Raw genomic sequence first — 19,033 nt, 5'->3', positions numbered from 1 at the left:
TAATAATTGTTCAGATCCAAGCTTGAAGGTTCTGTAATACTAACGCATGTAGTACGCATATGCAGGAAAGCAAAAAGCATAGATTTGTAATGCAGATTAAACAACAGTCCAATCTTAAAATAAAATCTCTGAATCACAGAAGCAAGTTCCTGGCAGAAACTGGAAAGATGGAAAGTGTTCCAGAAATGTAAATGTAATCTGAGATCATTGCCTGCATGTCAGTAGTTCTGAACAACCATCAGTTTACTCACTTGATAATAAAAATGAGCTATTGTATTATGAAAGCACACATTCTTCTTCTGCCAGTATAAACTGTTATAGAAATGCAATGAATTCCTCCATTTTATCATAATATCAACATTAATCCCAGAGGAACCTGTGATTCCTAGACCTAAGTCAACGATGACTGTGGAGAAGGCTGGCAAAGTACACAGTGGGGAAAGGGTAGTCTGCCACTGCACTCAAAATTCACTATGGCAAAATGCAGACGGAGCTCCTCTTCAATTCCACCTTGCAGTGGAGCTAACAGAAAGGAGGGGGAGAAAAAGCATGTGCTAAATGCTTAGGAAATATCAGTATTCTGAGGACACTTGAAAAATGGACAACCTTCAGATTGCCATTAAAGTAAATTAAGAATAAATCATGGAAATAGGTGTGTTCTGACACTGCCTAGACTCCTTTCCATCACTGTCATTCTCCTTTTCGGCTGCAGTAAAGGCACTATTTCTCTTCTGCCTCTTATATCATCCCAGCCTGCTGACTTCAGCTCTCTGGGGCCGATTAAATTAAGACCTCACTCAGGTAAATCTATTCCCCTCTTTCAGTTGGCCATGTTCAGCATTGTAACTTGATTGGCCTCTATAAATCAGGCACACTGAAATGTATTAATTCGTTTATTTTCTTAATACTGACTTAACCAAAAATCTAAGGTAAGGCTGTTGGGTTTTAAAAGCTTTTCTCTCAGTGACTGCTTAATGCACTACATAACAAGCATTAAATAATACATTAGAAAATCCTGCCTTCACCCTTTCCATGGGAAGGACTACATCCTGAATTCTCTCTCTGTCTGAACAGCTGAGTCTCTTCTGATGCCATTCATTGCCAATTCTAATTTGGGATTTAAATGTGTAAAATTGGCATTTTATCTAAAATGCCCCGTTTCCTCTCTTCTGAAAAATAAATAAGAATAGCCTCAAGCCCTAAGTCAGTTCAATATCTTTTTCAATCTTATATTTAGTTTTTAAGGCACAAGTTTCAGCAGTGTAGAGATTTCACTGTTTATTCCCGTTTCCTGAGAGTTCACCCTGCTGGCCACGCTTCATTGGATGCAGGCCAGGATACAGTTGGCTTTCTGGGCTGTGTGCACACTGCTGGGTCATGTCCAGAAAAGCACACCTTAATCTTAGCCAGTAATTATACAAAGGAATAACAATGTGATTATTATTTTTTTTGGTAATTACCAGGTTACCCGACACAAGTTCAAGTGATATTGCCACCTCGGCTGATAGTTGCCCCTGCCTCGCTTAAATGATTTGCAATTTGCTACTGGTAGAGGTTATCAAAGATGTAAATATTTATTGTTGTACTTGCATGCTGTTGCTCACTAATGAACAGCATCAGCAAGGTCTGCTTAAATGTCTGTTGAGGTTTCTTGTTGTCCTACTAAGGGAGGAACAAGTTCATATACTTAACAGCATACCCTTTACATTTTGCTCTTCTCTTCATCTGACTTGAGCTCAGTCCTTTCTCTGTGATTGCAAATGATAGGGAGTGATAGGGAGTCTTTCCCTGCAGAGATCTGCCAGGGCCACTGAATCCATTTCATCTCTTGTCGGACTCATGCTAAACACTGTCTCCACTCAACTGAAGGGTCAGTTCAAAGACTCCCTAGACAGGTTGCTGCTACTCCCAACAGAGAGGAAGAGAAAGCATTTCTGGGGCAAGAGAAAAGGCAGGAAGGGAAGGGCAGTTGAATGAGTTGATCTCATGTTGAGGGAAGCTGGATTAGTTTTGGGGAAGCCTTATTTGAGCTGCCCCTTGTTTGAGCTCCTTTCAGATGCAACCCTTGTTGCCTGTCACCTCTAACAGCTGAGTGGAGAGGGCCACTGGCAGCCTCTGCTTTGTGCAAACACTAAGGAGGGAGGGCTTGTGGAAACAATGTGCTTGTGCCTTGGGACCTTCATTCCTCCAGCAGTATACTTGGGATTAACCATGGTGCCTACTTATAGCTAAGGCTATGGATCATCGCACCAGGCAAGTGTACAACCCCTGTGAGGGAATTCCAAACAAAAACAAAACGGAAAGCTTTGCCAGACTGGTCCTGTAAATGTTAATTATAGCAGTCCAGTCTCTAAAGGAATGAAGCACTGGCAGCAGGGAATTGATACTCATCAATCCACTGTTCCCACACTTTTACACCATGAGTGAGCCCCTAGGGTGAACTTCCAACTCAGCTATTTGGGGAGTGAGTGGGAGGGAGAAAAGAAGGGGAGATTGTTTCTGCTTTCTCACAGTAATTACATGATATTAGACCTGTCCGTTTCTTGCTAGACTTTCATGCAAACATGGTGCTTCAAAAAGACAGAATGTCAGCATCTATGATAGCAAATTAAGGCCTTGGTCTTGAATGCCTCATCATGGTTGTAATGATACTGATAATGCAGGTCTAAAGTTAACTGGTCAGTACCTGCATTTACTCTCCACATCATAGCTCAGTTGCTTGATAAATTTCACTTTGATCACAGGCTTGGTTTCGTCTGACAGCTTCATAAGAGAAAGCTACACGCAACTTGGTGGAACGGGCCCTTAAATTACTGTAGATGCTGCAGTGTTATTATTAGCTTTTTATCACCTCTGGTAGCAAAAGCTGAAATTACTTTTACATATTCAAAGGAAGGAGCTCTGAAATTACAAAGCAATGCTGTCGCCATAAAATATACCAACAGTTTCCAAATAATCCATTATCCTGACATTAAGACCAACACTAATTATTTCCAGTTATAGCTGCAGCAGACAAACGGAAACAGGAATGCTGTGGAAATGGGAATGTGAGAAGTCCCCAAGTGGGATGAACTCGTGATGCAATTCTCCAAATTCTGGAGTCTGTTATTGTCTGCTATATAATGCTAGTCAGTAAAAGGCGGTTGTAATAGATTCATTTTGGAGCCAAAAGAACAGAGCAATTAACAGCTCAGCAGCCGCCTGTGTATGTACTGTTCTATCCTTTTCTCTTTCAAACTGAGAATATTGTGTCTATTTTAGCCTTCTTATGGAAACTTGGCTTTTGGAGGAAAATATCTTTTAGCCAGAAAAGGGAAGAACTATAGGAGTTACAACTGAAGAGATTACTCTCTTCGCTGAACTACTGAGTTGTGTTACATTTGGGCCAGCCTCTCCAGAACCACAGAATCATAGAGTGGTGTGGGTTGGAAGGGAGCTTAAAGCCCATCCAGTTCCATCCCCTGCCATGGGCAGGGACACCTCCCACTGGATCAGGTTTCTTAAAGCCCAGCCTGGCCTTGAACACCTCCAGGGATGGGGCAGCCGCTTCTCTGGGCAACCTGGGCCAGGGCCTCATCACCCTCACAGTGAAGAATTTGTTTTTAATATCTAATCTCAGCCTCCCCTCTTTACACTTAAAACCGTTCCCCCTCATCCCGTCTCTACACTCCCTGATCAAAAGCCCTCCCCACCTTTCCTGGAGGCCCCTTTGTGTACTGGAAAGCTGCTATGATGTCTCCCCAGAGCCTTCTCTCCTCCAGGCTGAACAACCCCAGCTCTCTTAGCCTGTCCTTGTATGGGAAGTGCTCTAGGCCTTGGACCATCTTTGTGGCCTCCATGTCCTCCTCTGGACTCACTCCAACAGATCCATGTCCTTCCTGTGCTGGGGACTCCAGAGCTGAATGCACGGCTCCAGGTGGGGTCTCACCAGAGCACCGCAGAGTGGCAGAATCCCCTCTCTTGCCCTGCTGGTTTACACCTCCTCTGACAGCCCAGGATATGGTTGGCTTTCTGGGCTGCAAGAGCACGTTGCCAGCTCATGTTGAGTTTTTCATCCACCAGCAGCCTGAAGTCCTTCACCCAGGGCTGTTCTCTATCCATTCTTCACCCAGCCTTGTATTTGCCCTAACCCCGGTGCAGGACCTTGCACTGGGCCTTGTTGAACTCCATGAGGTTAGCACAGACACACCTCTTCAACCTGTGAATGTCCCTCCGAAGAAAAGTTGCGGGACAAGATGGCAAGTGTTAACTAATGTTTTCCATTTAGGTTCTGTGATCTTTCCATTTCTCTTTTTAAGGAGTATATGACTGAAGAGAAGCTTGCCTTGCAATGCAATGAATTGGGACAAGGATTATCTATGTCTGGTTTTTAATTCTGCGTTAAACTCTGTGTGATCTTTGCAGATCAATTCTTGCAGTAGGCCGGCGAGAGAACTACTTTATTTCCTACACATTTTGCACACTCTGCGTGAAAATTCTTTGTGCTGAGAAGAACTGTACTCATTTTTCTCAAGAAATAACTTTGGCTGGAACTTTCAGGAACTACTGTTATAAAATAAGTCAAACGCAACAAAGAAAAAAAATGCAATAAAGAAAAGTCAGGAAGAACTGTGAGACAATTTGAGATATTAAGTGCCTGGAAGCCACACTTACATGAAATAGCAGCTCCATCCCCCATTCCCAAACAATCCTTTGTCTATATACATATGAAGGCGATATATATGTATAGAGAGAGAATAGGACATTATCTCAGCCATACTGCTGTAAGGAAACCTATCACTGTATTTGTTTGGCTTTTGATATACAGCTGCCATAGCAAACTCTGCATGCTTGTATTAGTTCTGAGGGCTAAAAAGCAAACCCACATGTATAACTGCCTCAGCTCCTGCTGTAGTAAATGTCAAGGTAGAACAATCCATCTTTTCCTTGTGAAGAAATAACCCAGCCTAACAAACCTTGTGTGATTCAGCAATAGTTCCATTTATCAGTCAGTCATCTGCAAGAAATGGTTTTGTCATTTTGTTTATATTAATACGGGACTTATTCAAATGCAGACAAGCTGAAAGTACAAGCTTAAAGCATGCCAAATATCTTTTACATTTCCTGGAAACATCTGTTTTCAGTCTAGTCTGTTTGTGGTTTGTGGTTGCATGTTTAAGCTTGTTTAGTTTGCCAGATACCTCATAGATACTGCAGCACAGCTGACATGATATCCTGAAACACAGCATGGAAGTATCTGTAAAACACGATGTTCCCAGTAAATCTGTTGAACTTCTGGTTTAACTTTCTTGTAATGAAAGAAAGAAGTAAAAGCTCTGTGACAGCCTTCTGCCATCACTGTATGGTGCAATTAATTAGTTAAGTTTAGAAATTCTGTACATGCCTCACTGGTAATATCCAGAAGACTGAGAGTGATCCTGATATTGCATACCTCACATGCTCAAAACTCATATTAAACTTAATGGGAGTTTGGGGGATGCGAGGAATGCAGGATTGACCTTTATGGTTAAAGATGAATGTGTGCTCTAGACTTCAAAGATTAGGTGCCCCTGCCAGTCTGGAGTGTGCAAGTGATCAGCACACCAAGTGCCAAAGGCATCTGCTAAATATCACGCCACAGCTCGAAGCTGTAATTAAGAAAAATATAAACTGGCTTAAGGAAGAAAAAATATTAGTAATAATTGAAAATGCTTTGGCTGTTGCTTTTGTCCTGATGATCTCATTAGTTTTGGTTATAGAAACAGTTCTCACACTGGCTGATGCGTGGCATACTTTGTGCTTTCATTCTACCCACATCTTTCCCAGTTAACTTTTATTGCTCAATACAAAGGTCAAACCGAAGGCTTAATTGAATTGTATATAGGGAAACTATAAACTTATTTTGGAAGGGACTACAAAAACATTTAAAACCATCCCAACTCCTCTCCCCCAGACACTCCTTAATTTCTCGAGAAGAAAAAGCGCATGTGTTGCTGGCATTCTTTTCCTTAAGGGGAAATGGCACCTTTTCTTGATTGAAAATGTACTTGTTATAAAAAGCCAGCCTTTTCATGAACTGCTAATTGTATTTGCAATTGACATTTGTAACGAGAATTTTGATTTAGCTCTGCAGCTCTGAACAGACAAAGCTCCATTCTGAAAAAAGACTGGATATGATCTTACACTAGCAGCAATGTAAGTTCAACTTAGAGGAAGGATCTGAACTTCGTGTGCTCAACTTGAAGTGGAGATTGTACCCCCAAAATAAACACTTTTACCCACTCGCTTGAAGTTAGGAAAATGTCTCTCAGCCCTGAGGCCTAAAACTGAAAAGTAACACCTCTCTTAGCTGAAAAAACTCACAGGTCATGTATAGGCACCGTTTACAGTTCCTCTGTGCCACAAGCAGAAAATCCCATAGCTTCAGAAGAAGGTAATTTTTGAGCATGCTACAGCCTGCACACCAGCAACATCAATCCACAAGACAGTTCAGGCTTCCATGTGAGAAGTTAGCTGCCAGAGTTGAGCGTTTTTGCACCACAGAGACCCTCAAAGCTCCCATTCTTCTGCTGTCTAGCCCAAGGGTGTAACAACTCTCTATATCCTTCAGTTTCCATCTCCAAAAGCCCTACACCATTTACATTTCAGCAGCTGACACGAACACACAAACGCAGAGCTGTGAGCTCCATGACCCTTGTGGCACTGTGATGGAGGTGGAGGATGGCCTGCAGGGCTCCTGTCCTCTGCCAGACCTTGTCAGCAAAGGCTCGCAGGATCACACCAAACGGCAGTGGTGCAGGCAGACATCTGCCAGCTAGGGCAGTGGTTAAAATGGGCACCAATGACATGATAGTGAGGTTCAAATCCTTCCCGTGGCTGATACAGAAGAGGTGCTTGAACCCGAGTCTCTGCTGCCCTATCCAGCCAGAAAGGGTGTGCAGAGACAGGCATCTCCCAGACTGGAGCAGGCTCTGCAATGTTGCTACCTGCTCTAACTGCTTGGATCTACCCTGAGACCAAACTGGCCCAAAATACACAGGAAAGAACTACTCAAATTAAGTAACAGGATGTCAGCAAAAAGAGAAGAGAAAATGCTCTATGCCATGAAGTGAGGTCTCTTTGTGCCTTCATGAGGAGCCAACAAAGAGGCAAGAAGATCATAGAGTCATAGAATCATAGAATAATTTGGGTTGGAAGAGACCTTAAAGATCAGATCACACAGTTCCAACCCCTCTGCGATGGGCAGGGACACCTCCCACTGGATCAGGCTGCCCAAGGCCCATCCAGCCTGGCCGTGAACACCTCCAGGGATGGGACAGCCATGACTTCCCTTGGCAATCTGTGCCAGCGCCTCACCACTCTCATGGTGAAGAAATTCTTCCTAATGTCTAGTCTAAATCTGCCCCTCTCCAGTTTATACCCATTCCCCCTCATCCCATCACCACAAGCCTTTATGAATAGTCCCTCTCCATCCTTCTTGGAGGCTCCTTTAAGGTACTGGAAGGTCGCTATAAGATCTCGGAGATGGAGGATGGACCACTGTCTGCTTAGGAAGCTGTGCTCTCAGGCTTTAGCATAAGCAGATGTCATATCTGTTAGAAGCGGACAGAAAAATTTCTTCCCTTCCCACCAAAGAGCTCCATGGCTCAGGGCAGAGCCTTTTCAGCTCATGGTTGCCTTTGTGAGGCAGGGTGCATTCCACAAATACGCTTCAAGCAGCGTATCCATCCCTAAATACAGTAACCATGAACAAGGCATCAACTTCCGGCATGACAGACACAGAAAACCAATCACAAACATCTTTAAAAGACATATGAAAGGTTCTTTTCACCTTGCTAACGTGCTGCTCTCATCATGCCTCACCCTTTACGAAGCCAGTCAAATTCTTTCAGTTATTGCCACTGCTCCCCAAGAAACTTCAGCAGATGTGACTCCTGCCGCAAGATTCTGAAGTCATCAGATCCCAACAGCGGCAGTGAGGATTTAAGATGTTTCCCGCATTTCTGTCATTGCCTGAGCACAGACAGGAACCTCATACTAAAAATCTTTTAAAAAGGTTCTAATGGGATATAATCATGTTTGATGTTTAATTACAGAGTAAATATTGAAATCACTTCAATCCACTTATCATCTGATTTCTTTTAACCTAGATGACAAAAAGGATTAGTTATAATGCCAAAGGATAGTTCCAGTCTTTAGATCAATCAGTGGGAAAAATTTGTTTATTGATTCTTTCCAGTGTATCATTTCAGTCAGAACTGAAATCAAAAGAAAATGTGGCGACATATTATCCCAGATTAGTCATTTTAGGCTTAATATCAAGAGCAGTAAAGGAAAACATCACAGCATTAGGCTTGCTTCAGCGCTGGTAAGGGAAGTTTGAATTAGTCTTTTCTCCTGCTCCAGGTTGGCAACTGTTCAGCATGCATATCCTCTGTTTCACATTGCTAGGTTTATCCAGCCAACCAGAACCCCAGCTCTATCACAGCTGACAGTTATTGATGGAGAGCATGATTAGAGCCGTCACTCTGCTGAATATCCGTGGCAAGAAGAACATGTTTCATGTGAAAATACCAAATGGCTTAAAAGCATTATCTTATTAGTAGAACGCAGTGAAACTGATGAACCCTTATCACATTCAGCAGGATGATGCATACTCAAATCAACACAAATAAAAAGGAGATATACAACACCGGATAAAAAATAAACTTTTCTAATAAAAATCTTACAAAACTAAGCACTATCTGTTAGCATATGCAGAAGACTATGCTCAGTCAGTGTTTGGGCTGTGGAGCAAATACAGGAAGGAAATTCCTATTTGAAGCTGGCAATGAACCCATTCCGTGGTTCCGTTCTGGGTGGGAGTGAACTGTTCTTTGCAGTTTTCAGGGGAGACATCTACATCAAAACCACCAGGACTGAGTTTAGCTGGTCTGCCAACCCTGTGGTAAATAGACAGAGGGTTATAAATCTTTCCCCTTTTTCAGGGTAACAACACTCCTGAACCTTACATCAGCCAGGGGTCTCCTGCTTAGCCATGTAGAAAATACATTCCAGAACATAGCCCATACACTGGATAAAAACTCCTTGCAGTTTTAACCCCATCATGAAAATGATAATAACACCATTTTTGAAAGTGATGAACAGTGCACTGAAACTCAAAGGTCTGCAACTTTCAGCTGGCTTCTCTCTACACTGATATGCTCAAGCTTGACTGCCCAGGCAAGACCAGTGACAAAGCCATGGTTCCCAAAGCCCTTCTCCAGATGCCTGCAGCACCTCTCCAACAGATCATGCCCAGGGGCTAAGGATGGTGATGAGAGAACATATTAGTTTTTAAGGAGGAATATGTTGGCGAATAGGAAAGCAGCAGGGTGTTGCTGCAAGTAAGTGGAGAGCAATGAGAGACTCCACATCAGGAAACTGAATAAACTTGAATGAATACATGAAGTTTCATTTCTGCTCGTTTCCATGTGCAGAATTTGCATGGACACATGCAGGGCACTTTTTAGGTGACTGAGCATGTGGCTTGATTTCTGCATGCTTCCACCCAAGCACAGAAACTTTGACAGGCACTCACTCTTCGCTGAGATTTACCCATTACTGCCAATTTCCTTCTGTCATAAGAGTTCCAATAAAGGGAAAAACCCTCTGGAAGTTCATAAGAGCTGACACTGTGTGCTGCGACGGATCTGTTGGCACTGCTGCAGTCTATTATGCAAATATGCATCAGTGGACTTTGTAAAACATAAATTATGTAAATGGCCATTACAGACTCTTCAAAATGCAGATTACTTACCTGATGTTTGGTGACAATTAACATCTCTGATGTGAACCTGCTCTTGGGGACTGCTATGCTACAGCCTGTGGATGTCTCGGCCTGGCAAACCTTACTCTGCATGCACAGTCCATCTTGGTATGGTGGACTTGTGCTGTAAAAGTCAACTGTGTCACCATCTACTTAAGCTGCAGATCACTGACCCTATGGGTTTAAAGAGGCCCTCCAATTTGCTATTGTAGCAATGCTCCAAAAGATCCAATCTGGAATTCAGGTATGCACTTGTTGATTTAGAATTACAAAAGGTTCTTCCATTTAATTAAGACTTTGAATTTTAATTGATGCAACCCAGACTTTGACAAGTCTGTATGAAGCCATATGATTCATTCTCCTGCCGGGATAAAGGTTTGAGTCCTTATTCTCCAGCTCTGTAATCCAGTTTCTAGGTCAGAATTGAGTCAAAGCCAAAATGCAAACAGCAGAGACAAAGAGGAATTTGGCCTTGACTACGAGCTCAGGGGACAAGCTTGACACAGTAGGTATGGGTCGATTCCTCAGGGTGCTCGGTACTCATTAGGAAAGCTGGGCTCCTGCTCTGGAATTAAATCGAGCAGTTAGTTGTTTTTTTTTTTTTTTTTTTGTTGGTTTTTTTTTTTGTTTTTTTTTTTTTTTTTTGTTTTTGTTTGTTTTTTTTTTGTTTTTTTTTTTTTTCCTAAGAGCATACTAAGCATCTTAGATTGCTCTCAGTAGGCTCATTCCTAGCACCTGAGATCTTACAAAAATCTAGGCCAAGCAATACATCCTTTACTAGAAAAGAAAACATCACTGAGTATTTACGTGGGTAAAGAATTTGGTGAAACTGGGTTTTCAGGAGTAGTAAACTCAGCATATCTGTTGGACTTCATTAATTCTTGCTTAACTTGAGTTGAGGAGGGTGAAATTAACCTTTTTACCTCAACAGCCTCTTCCTATTTGAAGCAATTGTATCAAAGTAGCTTGATTCATTGAACATTTAATTGAACATTTATTCAGAGATAACACGTAAGGATCATATAATTGGAGCCAGCTGATGGAGAAAGGGCTGCGTACCGAGCCAGCTGGGGGGAAAAAATCTTAATTTAAGGAGAGATTAGAGATCTGAAGTGAAGTTCATAGACTGGTGTGTTACAAAGCAGAGGTAACAGTTTCACAGAGCGGCAGAGAGAGTGCAAGGTGAATAGAAGTGTCTTTCTAATCACTGTTGGCTGAGTAGTATTCCCTGAGCCATGAACCAGGTCTTATAACAAACAAGGAGCTGGGAAGACAATTTGCAGACACTCAGTTTTCTCTACTAGGCTGGTTAGGCTCCTCTGGACAGGGACAATAATTTCTGTGGGTCTACAGTAGCTAAGCATCGTAGGGTCATGACTCTGATTTAGGCATTCACGCATTACTGTTGCATCAATAACGGGAAAACGTATACTTTGATAATTAAAGGAGAGCAAAGAACAACTGCAGACAATTTCAGTTTAACTGAAACCCAACATTTACTGATATCCTCGACAGTTACCAAGTTACCGGCCCTTTAGCAAGGTTGCAATCAAACCTTGAACTAGAAGCCCCACAGATTTGCAGACATCTAGTCTACATCTAGTTAATTTAGATTAAAGACATTCAAAATAATTATAAAAGATAGAAATATTCTTTTTACTGAACCTTCTCCAACTGATATGTGTTGGGATATGCACTAAACAACATCCTTCTGACCACTGACTTCATACACTCATGCAATGCAGGCTAATTACACCCTCAAAGCCTAAAGCAAGTCAAGACAGGCTGTTGTAACAGGGAGCAGAGATATTCCTGTGATATGTCACCAAGCCATAACAACTCCTAAGTTCTGACATGACAATTCCACAAAGCAGAAAATATTGTGAGATGAGACCTAGCAACACCCAAAGCATTTATTTCTATCTCTGGTATCGGAGAAGAAAAGGCAGGAGGAAGAGACAATCTCGTATCTCTTCCTCCGCAACAAATTGTTGCACCTCATTGGATAACAAAAGCAGTTTAGTTCTGCCATTGATAATAAATGAAAAACATGGCTGTGGAATGACAGTGTTCGTGCAACCTGATGCAGCTCAAAAACCATAGTTTTCTTGAAAAATATCAAGGGACAGGAATCTTGTTCATGTAAGGGTTGCTGTAGTATCACCACCTGAGTGAAAAGTCCCTTCGTCCTTAAGAGAAAAGTCCCTTTGTCCCTTAAAAGACCTTTGAGCACTGGCTGATGATCAATCTTCCCCTCTGCAGTTCCACCAATTTCTGTTAAAAAAATAGAAACACATTTCTTACTTTATAAATTATTACCCTTACACCAAGGTGAATTTGAAAGCGAACTGAAAAGTGTCTGAAGCTATCTTTGGACTTCACTATTATTAACCAGTTACACAGGGATATTTTTTGGCAACAGGTTTTGATTAAAACTCAGCATCTGTCAGAGCATCTGAGAAACAGAAATCATTTTACCAACTGTGAATCAGAGCATGACAGAGCACAGACGGGCAGGAGAAGAGGTGGCCACCCAGAGCTCACCCAGGCATCCCTTGTTTAGCCAGACAGAAAAAGGAGAGGTACAGGATGGTGGGAACAGGGCACATAGTGACAACTGAGAATGCAAAACGTCTATTTGCATTGAAACTAGCAGGCGTGTTGAGGGTCACACGAGGGGCTCAGCGCCAGTGAGAGGGAGACTAAGAAAAACATTTACCTGCTGATGAATGAGACTGAATGGAAGAGGACACAGACAAGCCTGAGGTATTAGAAGCCTTCTCTGCATTGGCTTCACCGACAAGATCGTTGTTCAGGTTCCTTTAGCTGAGTCTGCAGAGTGAAGTATTTCCCATGGTAGAAGAAAATCAGGTTAGGGAGCGCATGTTGGTGCCGGGATGAGAACCAGTTGCGCAGGCAGCTGGCTACAGAAAGCTGTGAAAAGTCTCTCATTGAAGGTATTAAGAACCAGAACAGGCAGACAGGAACAGATTTAGTTGGAGCACTATGGTTTGGAGCACAAATACACACTAGAGAAGCTTCTTCACCTCTGTTTTCAATCTTTCATTGATCTATTAATTTTGTAGAATCTATTCCATGTGAAAAGCAAATGAAAACAAACTACTCGACCAGTTTGTGGCTAAATTCGTAACTATCTATAAAAGCTGAGGGTGAACATCCAGTAAAAGGAATATACATTGGCGGCTATTGCTGATGAAGTGCTATCAATAGTCATTAAAGGTGCAAATGGCAAGGTGTTGGCAAAGTGAGAGGAATTGCTGCAGAAAGTAAAAAGCCAATCTGTATGATGAACAGAGGGTACATAAAGTAGAGCAAATTACCAGACACACAGACATGAGAGCACAGAGGCATGGGAGCTGATTAAGAAGTTCTTGTGAAGAAATCTTGAAGGCTGGCCAGTTCCTCCTAATTCTCTGGCATCCATTCCAGCTGCTCAGCCAGTGAAAAGAGCACTGTCTGTGATGTGAGCACACACGTGGTCATGAATTACAGGGAGACGACGGATGTGCAATACCATTGCGAATGGCTGCTTGGAACTGCCTTCCCCCTTTCAGAACAATCCTGCTTTTCAAAGCCTCAGTAATCTTGGACGAATGCCAAAGAGGGAGACTTGAAAGGCGCAGCTCCTGAATTTCTCGGTGAGGAATAAGCTGGGTGTGTGGCTGGATGTTCTGTATGTCAGCGGCACCTCGACTGTGTGACGTTCGGGGGCTCTGCTGCTGGGGTTTAACTTTGAACACCTTATTCTGTAGATTTGTAAACTGAGAGGGAGGCGATAGCCATAAGACCTCACAAGCCCATCGACCACTGTTTCTCCTTAAAACCAGAAGCCTGAGCTTTATTTATTTTTCACTTCCTGGGTTTTCTCACGACATTCCTTTTTCCCATTTCTTTCTAATTAAATACAGTGGGACCCTGCTCTTTAATCTGCTAACTATTATAGAAGAAAAATGAATTACTTTCTGAACAATAATATGCATTACAGACCTCTACTAGTTCAAATGGTGGAAACCTCAGCAGCTAAGCACCCTCAGGTGTTTTGGTTTTTTTTCCATTACTGAAAAAATGTGGATCATTTGAGGTTTGTCTCCAATATTGTTAATAGTGGCTTGTGCTAGGGAAAAGTTAATGGTAAACGTACTGAATTTCAAGTAACTGAAAGCTGAGCTTGGCTTACAGTCATAAAGGGACTGATTAAGCTCAGAGTTTGTACTGGAGGATTATTATTGCTTTACCTGCTTTACAAAAAAAATCACAAGCATGATCAAAAGTCTGTTTTGCATGCCCATTTGAAAATTACCCATGCTTTAATTCTCCCCTTTTATGAGACAGTCTACTGCAACCGATTTTCTTCACTGCTCTTCAGTAGAAGTGATAGGAAACAGGCAATGGCAAACATCAGTCAATGCTTTTCCAAGGCCACGTCTAATCAAGTTGTCTTATTTTCAGATAAAATGAGCATCTATAACTCCCATCAAAATCAACACCTCCAAATGCATCTTGAAGAGAATCCATCTGCAGTGCTGTAGCGTGACCAGGGCGCATGGCTTATCGGTGTTGGGGAACCAACAAAGCAAGGCATCAGCTACACTGTGCCCAGAAACGTTTCCTATTAGTCTTCCACTCTGATAGGGCTTTCTACAGCAGCTGATACAGAGGTGGCCAGACACAGTCTGTTCTAGTGTGGTAAGTATCTGGGACAGCTTCTCTTGGTGCGTACAAGGGAGAAGCCAGACTGCCCCAGCACTCGTATCACATGCAGGTTGTAGTTGCCACAGTATTAAGGCACAGACCCGAATTAGCACTCAACAACAGATGTGAACGGCAATATTTTTGGGTTTTGTGTGTGGAGTTGGGGAAAAATGGGAGATCGTGAAAGACAGTGTGGGGATGGCATCAGGATGGGAGCAAAAAGGCGCAGCTGCTTTCTGTGCCAGTATGACCTCTGTTCTGGTCTGAAACAGTACAGCACAGTTTCACTTTTCTTTTAAAAATAACTGACTCTTGAAATGAAAAGCGCACTGCATGTGCAGCGGTGCGGTTCTCTCCCACTTCTTTGCACCACACTGTAGTAACGTCAGCCAATTCGATGTAAAATGCTGCTTCCCACTGTAAGTACAAGGAGGGTTGCGTCTGGCCTTGCAGAGCTCTGAATGATCCCTCAAGATCAAGGCACTAGTGAAGGAAGTCTGAATAATTCTTCCTCCACTTCAACCATCAAACGCTCCCTTTGGTTTGGATCGCAAGATACAGGCGGAAACTACACCTCCAGCGCTGCAGAACGCACCCAGGTCGGTGCACCGCTGCTCCACAGTGCCAGCTGGATGGTGCGGCACAAAACCATAACCCAGCACAAGGAGGGAGACAGAGAGCGAGCAGAGAGACTAGCAGACACACAAATATTTACAGATATAAAATACTTTTGACGCAGGTGTTATTCTGCACTTATTTAGCCTTTAAGCCCACAAGATTAATACCATACTTTTTTAATAGCTCTGAAGTTGTAGTGCCAGTGTATTACATAACTTCTAAAAGATCTGCCTGTAAAATTAATGCAAAAAAAAACCCAAACAAACCCCAGCCTTGCTCCCAGAAACACCATATCCTTTCGATCCTGGAATTCTTCTGTGGTTAAAGTCATACTTCAGTTGAACTCCCGTTGTTTGGGTAAAATACAGCAGTCAAGTAATTTATATTCTTATTTGGAATGAGCTTTCTAAATTCTGCTTTACTACAGATGCCAGCCTCTATACTATATTCTATAATTTGCCAGTGAAAGCTTTTCTATAGAGTTAAGACATTCAAATGAATCACGTTTTCTTTGCATCTTTTTAAATGAAAGGTTTCCTTGTCTCTGTAATTCCCACTTCCCACCCTCCAGTTTCTGTTGCTTTCATTGTACAGAGCCAGACTGTGATATTTATTCCCTTAGTTAACAATGAATAGTACAACATATCACTGAAAGCCCTTCTGAAATCAATGACACTTTTTATGGGGTATGGTACTACTCATTGTAGCAGGAGTGTCTCAGTCTGGCCTGAGGAAAGACACAAGATGACATAAGTTGAAATGAATACAGTTACTCACCACTCTAATACATATGTTAAAGAGACCTGACAGATGGAAAACCATTTCAGTAGCTGCCAAATACTTTGACCCCCTCAAGCAGGTACCCTGGCAGCCCTTAAATCAAAGCATTACTGTCTTGACGCTAATTCCATAAAAATCAATAGAAGAAGTAACTTTTTACATTTCAAAAAAGTACTGTGTTACAGGGTCTCGGGAGAAGTGACAAACAGTAAATGTGGCAGCCTAGGAACTACTACTCCTATTTTTCAGATGAGATAATGAAGAGACTAAAATGAAGTGATGCAGGTGATGTTCAAAGGCGAAAATTGCAATTCCTTTCAGAGTAGCAATACTTTTGCATCCTTCAGTCCAGAAACTGATGCAGCCAGATGTCATTTCAATTCTAACTTTGGGCACGTGCTACAAGGTAATTTACCCTGTCTCCAAATCAAAATCAAACGGCTAAGTAATGATATGCTGGGCCACAAGCTTTTAGCTCACATGTAGCACATGATTCTTAGCCCACAATATTCGATAAGGGATTTGTTCTATCTGTGCAGCTCCAAGCACAATCGTGTCCTGATCTAACATAGGAGCGTCTGGATTAGTGAAAACCAGGAATATTTGGAGCAGGATCAATCTCTTACTGCCTGATCTTCCTAAGAACAGGATGGGCATAAAAAATAGAAAGTAGAGAATGGTATCGCAATTCTTAAAATGGAAATCGGATGTGACAATACAAGTACATAAGAGCTTCCGCACTTGTGAGGTGCACTAAATCACAAGTTGGAAATATCAAAGGCAGTGTTACAATGGAGAAAGCTGTTAGCAAACAAAAGGAATAGTGAAAGATGAAATAGCCTTCCTGAAGTTATGCAGAATCCTAGAAGTTTCACATCCCATGTGACACAGGTTACAGCGAAGGTTTGATGAGATCAGTATTTTTGTGTCTGTGCCATGTGGAGTTGGGGTTTCTTGGTACTCCCTGCAATGGAAACCAACCATACCAGGTTCCTGAAGCGCCATATGATGGGCTTACTACAAGCTGCTAATAATTTGGAAATTCTCAGCTTCTACAAGAAGTCACAAAGCCACCCAACCTGTCTCTAAAAAATGAACTTACTCAGTAACAACATATGCCTCAGCTTTTGGAGATTACCATGCAACATCCACACCGCACCTTGTTTGCAAAATCTGAGAGAGGCACTAGCTCGCTTGTTAGTCCACCCACTCCACTGCTGGATTATGATCCTTGAAACACACTGAATGATTATGTAGGGGTAACTTCATGCTTGACCAAGTATACAATGTAATTAACATTTTATAGCCACTTGGTACACATCTAATCTTACTGCTGTCTTCATATTTCTCCCTGTTTCCATATTTACCGACACTCATTTGTCTGGTTTTGCCTTGGCCTACGCTGAGCTATCAAATCTCTCTTTTCAAGCCAGCATCAATCTGCAGCTGGCTCAGAGGCAGGCAGTAGGCACACTGGTATTTACTTGGCTGTAAATAGCACTATGAAATGGAAACATCATCTGTAAACTTTTATTACACGTTAATAATTCTAGACCAGATTCTGGACCAGACAGAGAATGGTCTCTGTCTTATGGACCTAACATTCTCCAAAGAGCTTTGTGCTCAGCACAGCTGGAATTCTCTGATCTTACATACCTAGTGCAGCCAGAAGCACACCTGAACCTTCAAGGAAGACATTTTGGTTACCCTCGTGTTGGATAAAGGAAGAACCGAAGATGACAGAAGATCTCTTTATGCTTAGAGCTGTGGGGGTTGCTTTGGCTGCATCAGTGACGGGATAGTGACCGTGATGTTTGTACAACCGAAACAGGCACAGACCCAGTTTAGCTGTCGACCTTTGGCTTTGCTTCTCTCACAGCCTCTTCATATCCCAACTATTTAGCCTTTTGCATGCATGAAATCATGGATACTTTCCAAAAGAGATGCTGAGGGCATAACACACTCATCACCCTGAACTTTCTGGAAGGAAAATGAAGGTTCTTTCCCCGGGTTTCTCTAAGCAATTTCCTTTATCTTCTGAGACTTCTGCTTTTTTGCACAGCCCAATTACTGCCCCTAATCAAAGTGCTATTTTTCCTGTTGGCTCTAAACATTTTCTGTGTGTCCGGTGTAAAAAAGGGAACAGTACAAATTGTCTGACAGGTAGGTACAGCCTGTCACTAAGTTACAGTAACACCTACGAGGTAACAGAGTCATGCTTTATCTGGGATGGGCAGTATTTGTGCAGGGACCTCTGCTAGAGAGCAGGGTCCTATCCTTAGGTTTTTCCTAAGAAACCTTAATGGACTACCTAGACCTAAAACCCTTGCACTTGTCTTGCATCCAAAACAAGCAAGAACATATGGTCTGACTCTAATTAAAACACAAAATTGCGAAGGATCACCTGTTTTAAAAGACAAAAGGTGAGTAAGATTTATAGAAAGGCTGGGTGACCCCAAACCACTCATCTATATCCCCTCTCTGTGGAATTGAATAGAATGGGCTACCCCACATACATGTATGGCAGAGGGATTGCAGTCCTGTGCTGCCACGGGCACTTCATGGCAGTAACTGGCTAGTGGAAGTGAAAGAATTCATTTATCCATGTCTAAATGCAGCATTAGGAATGTGCAGTAGCATGTAGAGCAGTAATTTCAATTCCACTTGTTTATACACTTCTTTAAGAAATCATCATTATAAACCTGTTCTAACAAATCAAATGAACAAATCAGTATCTTTTATTTGGGAGTGGGGTTTGTTAGCACTGTTAGAGACCAGAGCTGTCTGTCACCCCACAACCCACAACTAAAAAGGGCATTAAAAAAGAGAAGAATATACCACTGAGGTTGAATACATAAAATGAGTGGTTGCTCAGCACTTTAAAAGGGGGTCAAGTGTTGGGTTGTTCACATACTCAGGTGCAAGTACACAAACCTACCAGGGATGCTGATGGTGGGAGGGCAAGGCTCGCTGTCTGGCATCCCTCGCCCTGTGTCTGCCTGGCAAGAGATGGCGGTGCCCCCTTTGCACTTGGTCCCTCCCAGACTGGAGTGGCAGCCGTATGACCCCAGGCAAAGATAACGATTTGAAGGACTCAACACTGTACGGAATATTTAAGTGCTTTTTTCCCATCCT

At 42.4% G+C, this 19,033-nt stretch overlaps 1 protein-coding gene across 10 annotated transcripts in view; it reads right to left on the bottom strand.

The window, feature by feature from the left end:
• Positions 1-19,033, bottom strand: part of LOC104068773 (glypican-5) — a 501,941-nt gene that overhangs the window by 121,548 nt on the left and 361,360 nt on the right. Inside the window, exons 10-11 of one of the 10 annotated variants that reach the window (XR_008451207.1) lie at positions 12,507-12,619; positions 10,809-12,061 (exon numbers count right to left, since the gene is read on the bottom strand). The exons of 8 other annotated variants lie outside the window; for them this stretch is intronic. Coding sequence is in view for 1 of the 2 variants with exons in the window: in XM_054074215.1 (XP_053930190.1) it covers positions 8,878-8,921 (44 nt within the window). In the remaining variant the exon portion in view is untranslated. Of the gene's footprint in view, positions 1-8,206; positions 8,922-10,808; positions 12,062-12,506; positions 12,620-19,033 lie in introns of those variants that run through there. One more of the 10 variants, XM_054074215.1, reaches the window with a different exon arrangement.

This window comes from Cuculus canorus, chromosome 9, assembly GCF_017976375.1.
Source record: "Cuculus canorus isolate bCucCan1 chromosome 9, bCucCan1.pri, whole genome shotgun sequence".
NCBI lineage: Eukaryota > Metazoa > Chordata > Aves > Cuculiformes > Cuculidae > Cuculus > Cuculus canorus.
The sequence above is the reverse complement of the archived record's forward strand: the minus strand, read 5'-3'. Positions and strand labels throughout refer to the sequence as shown.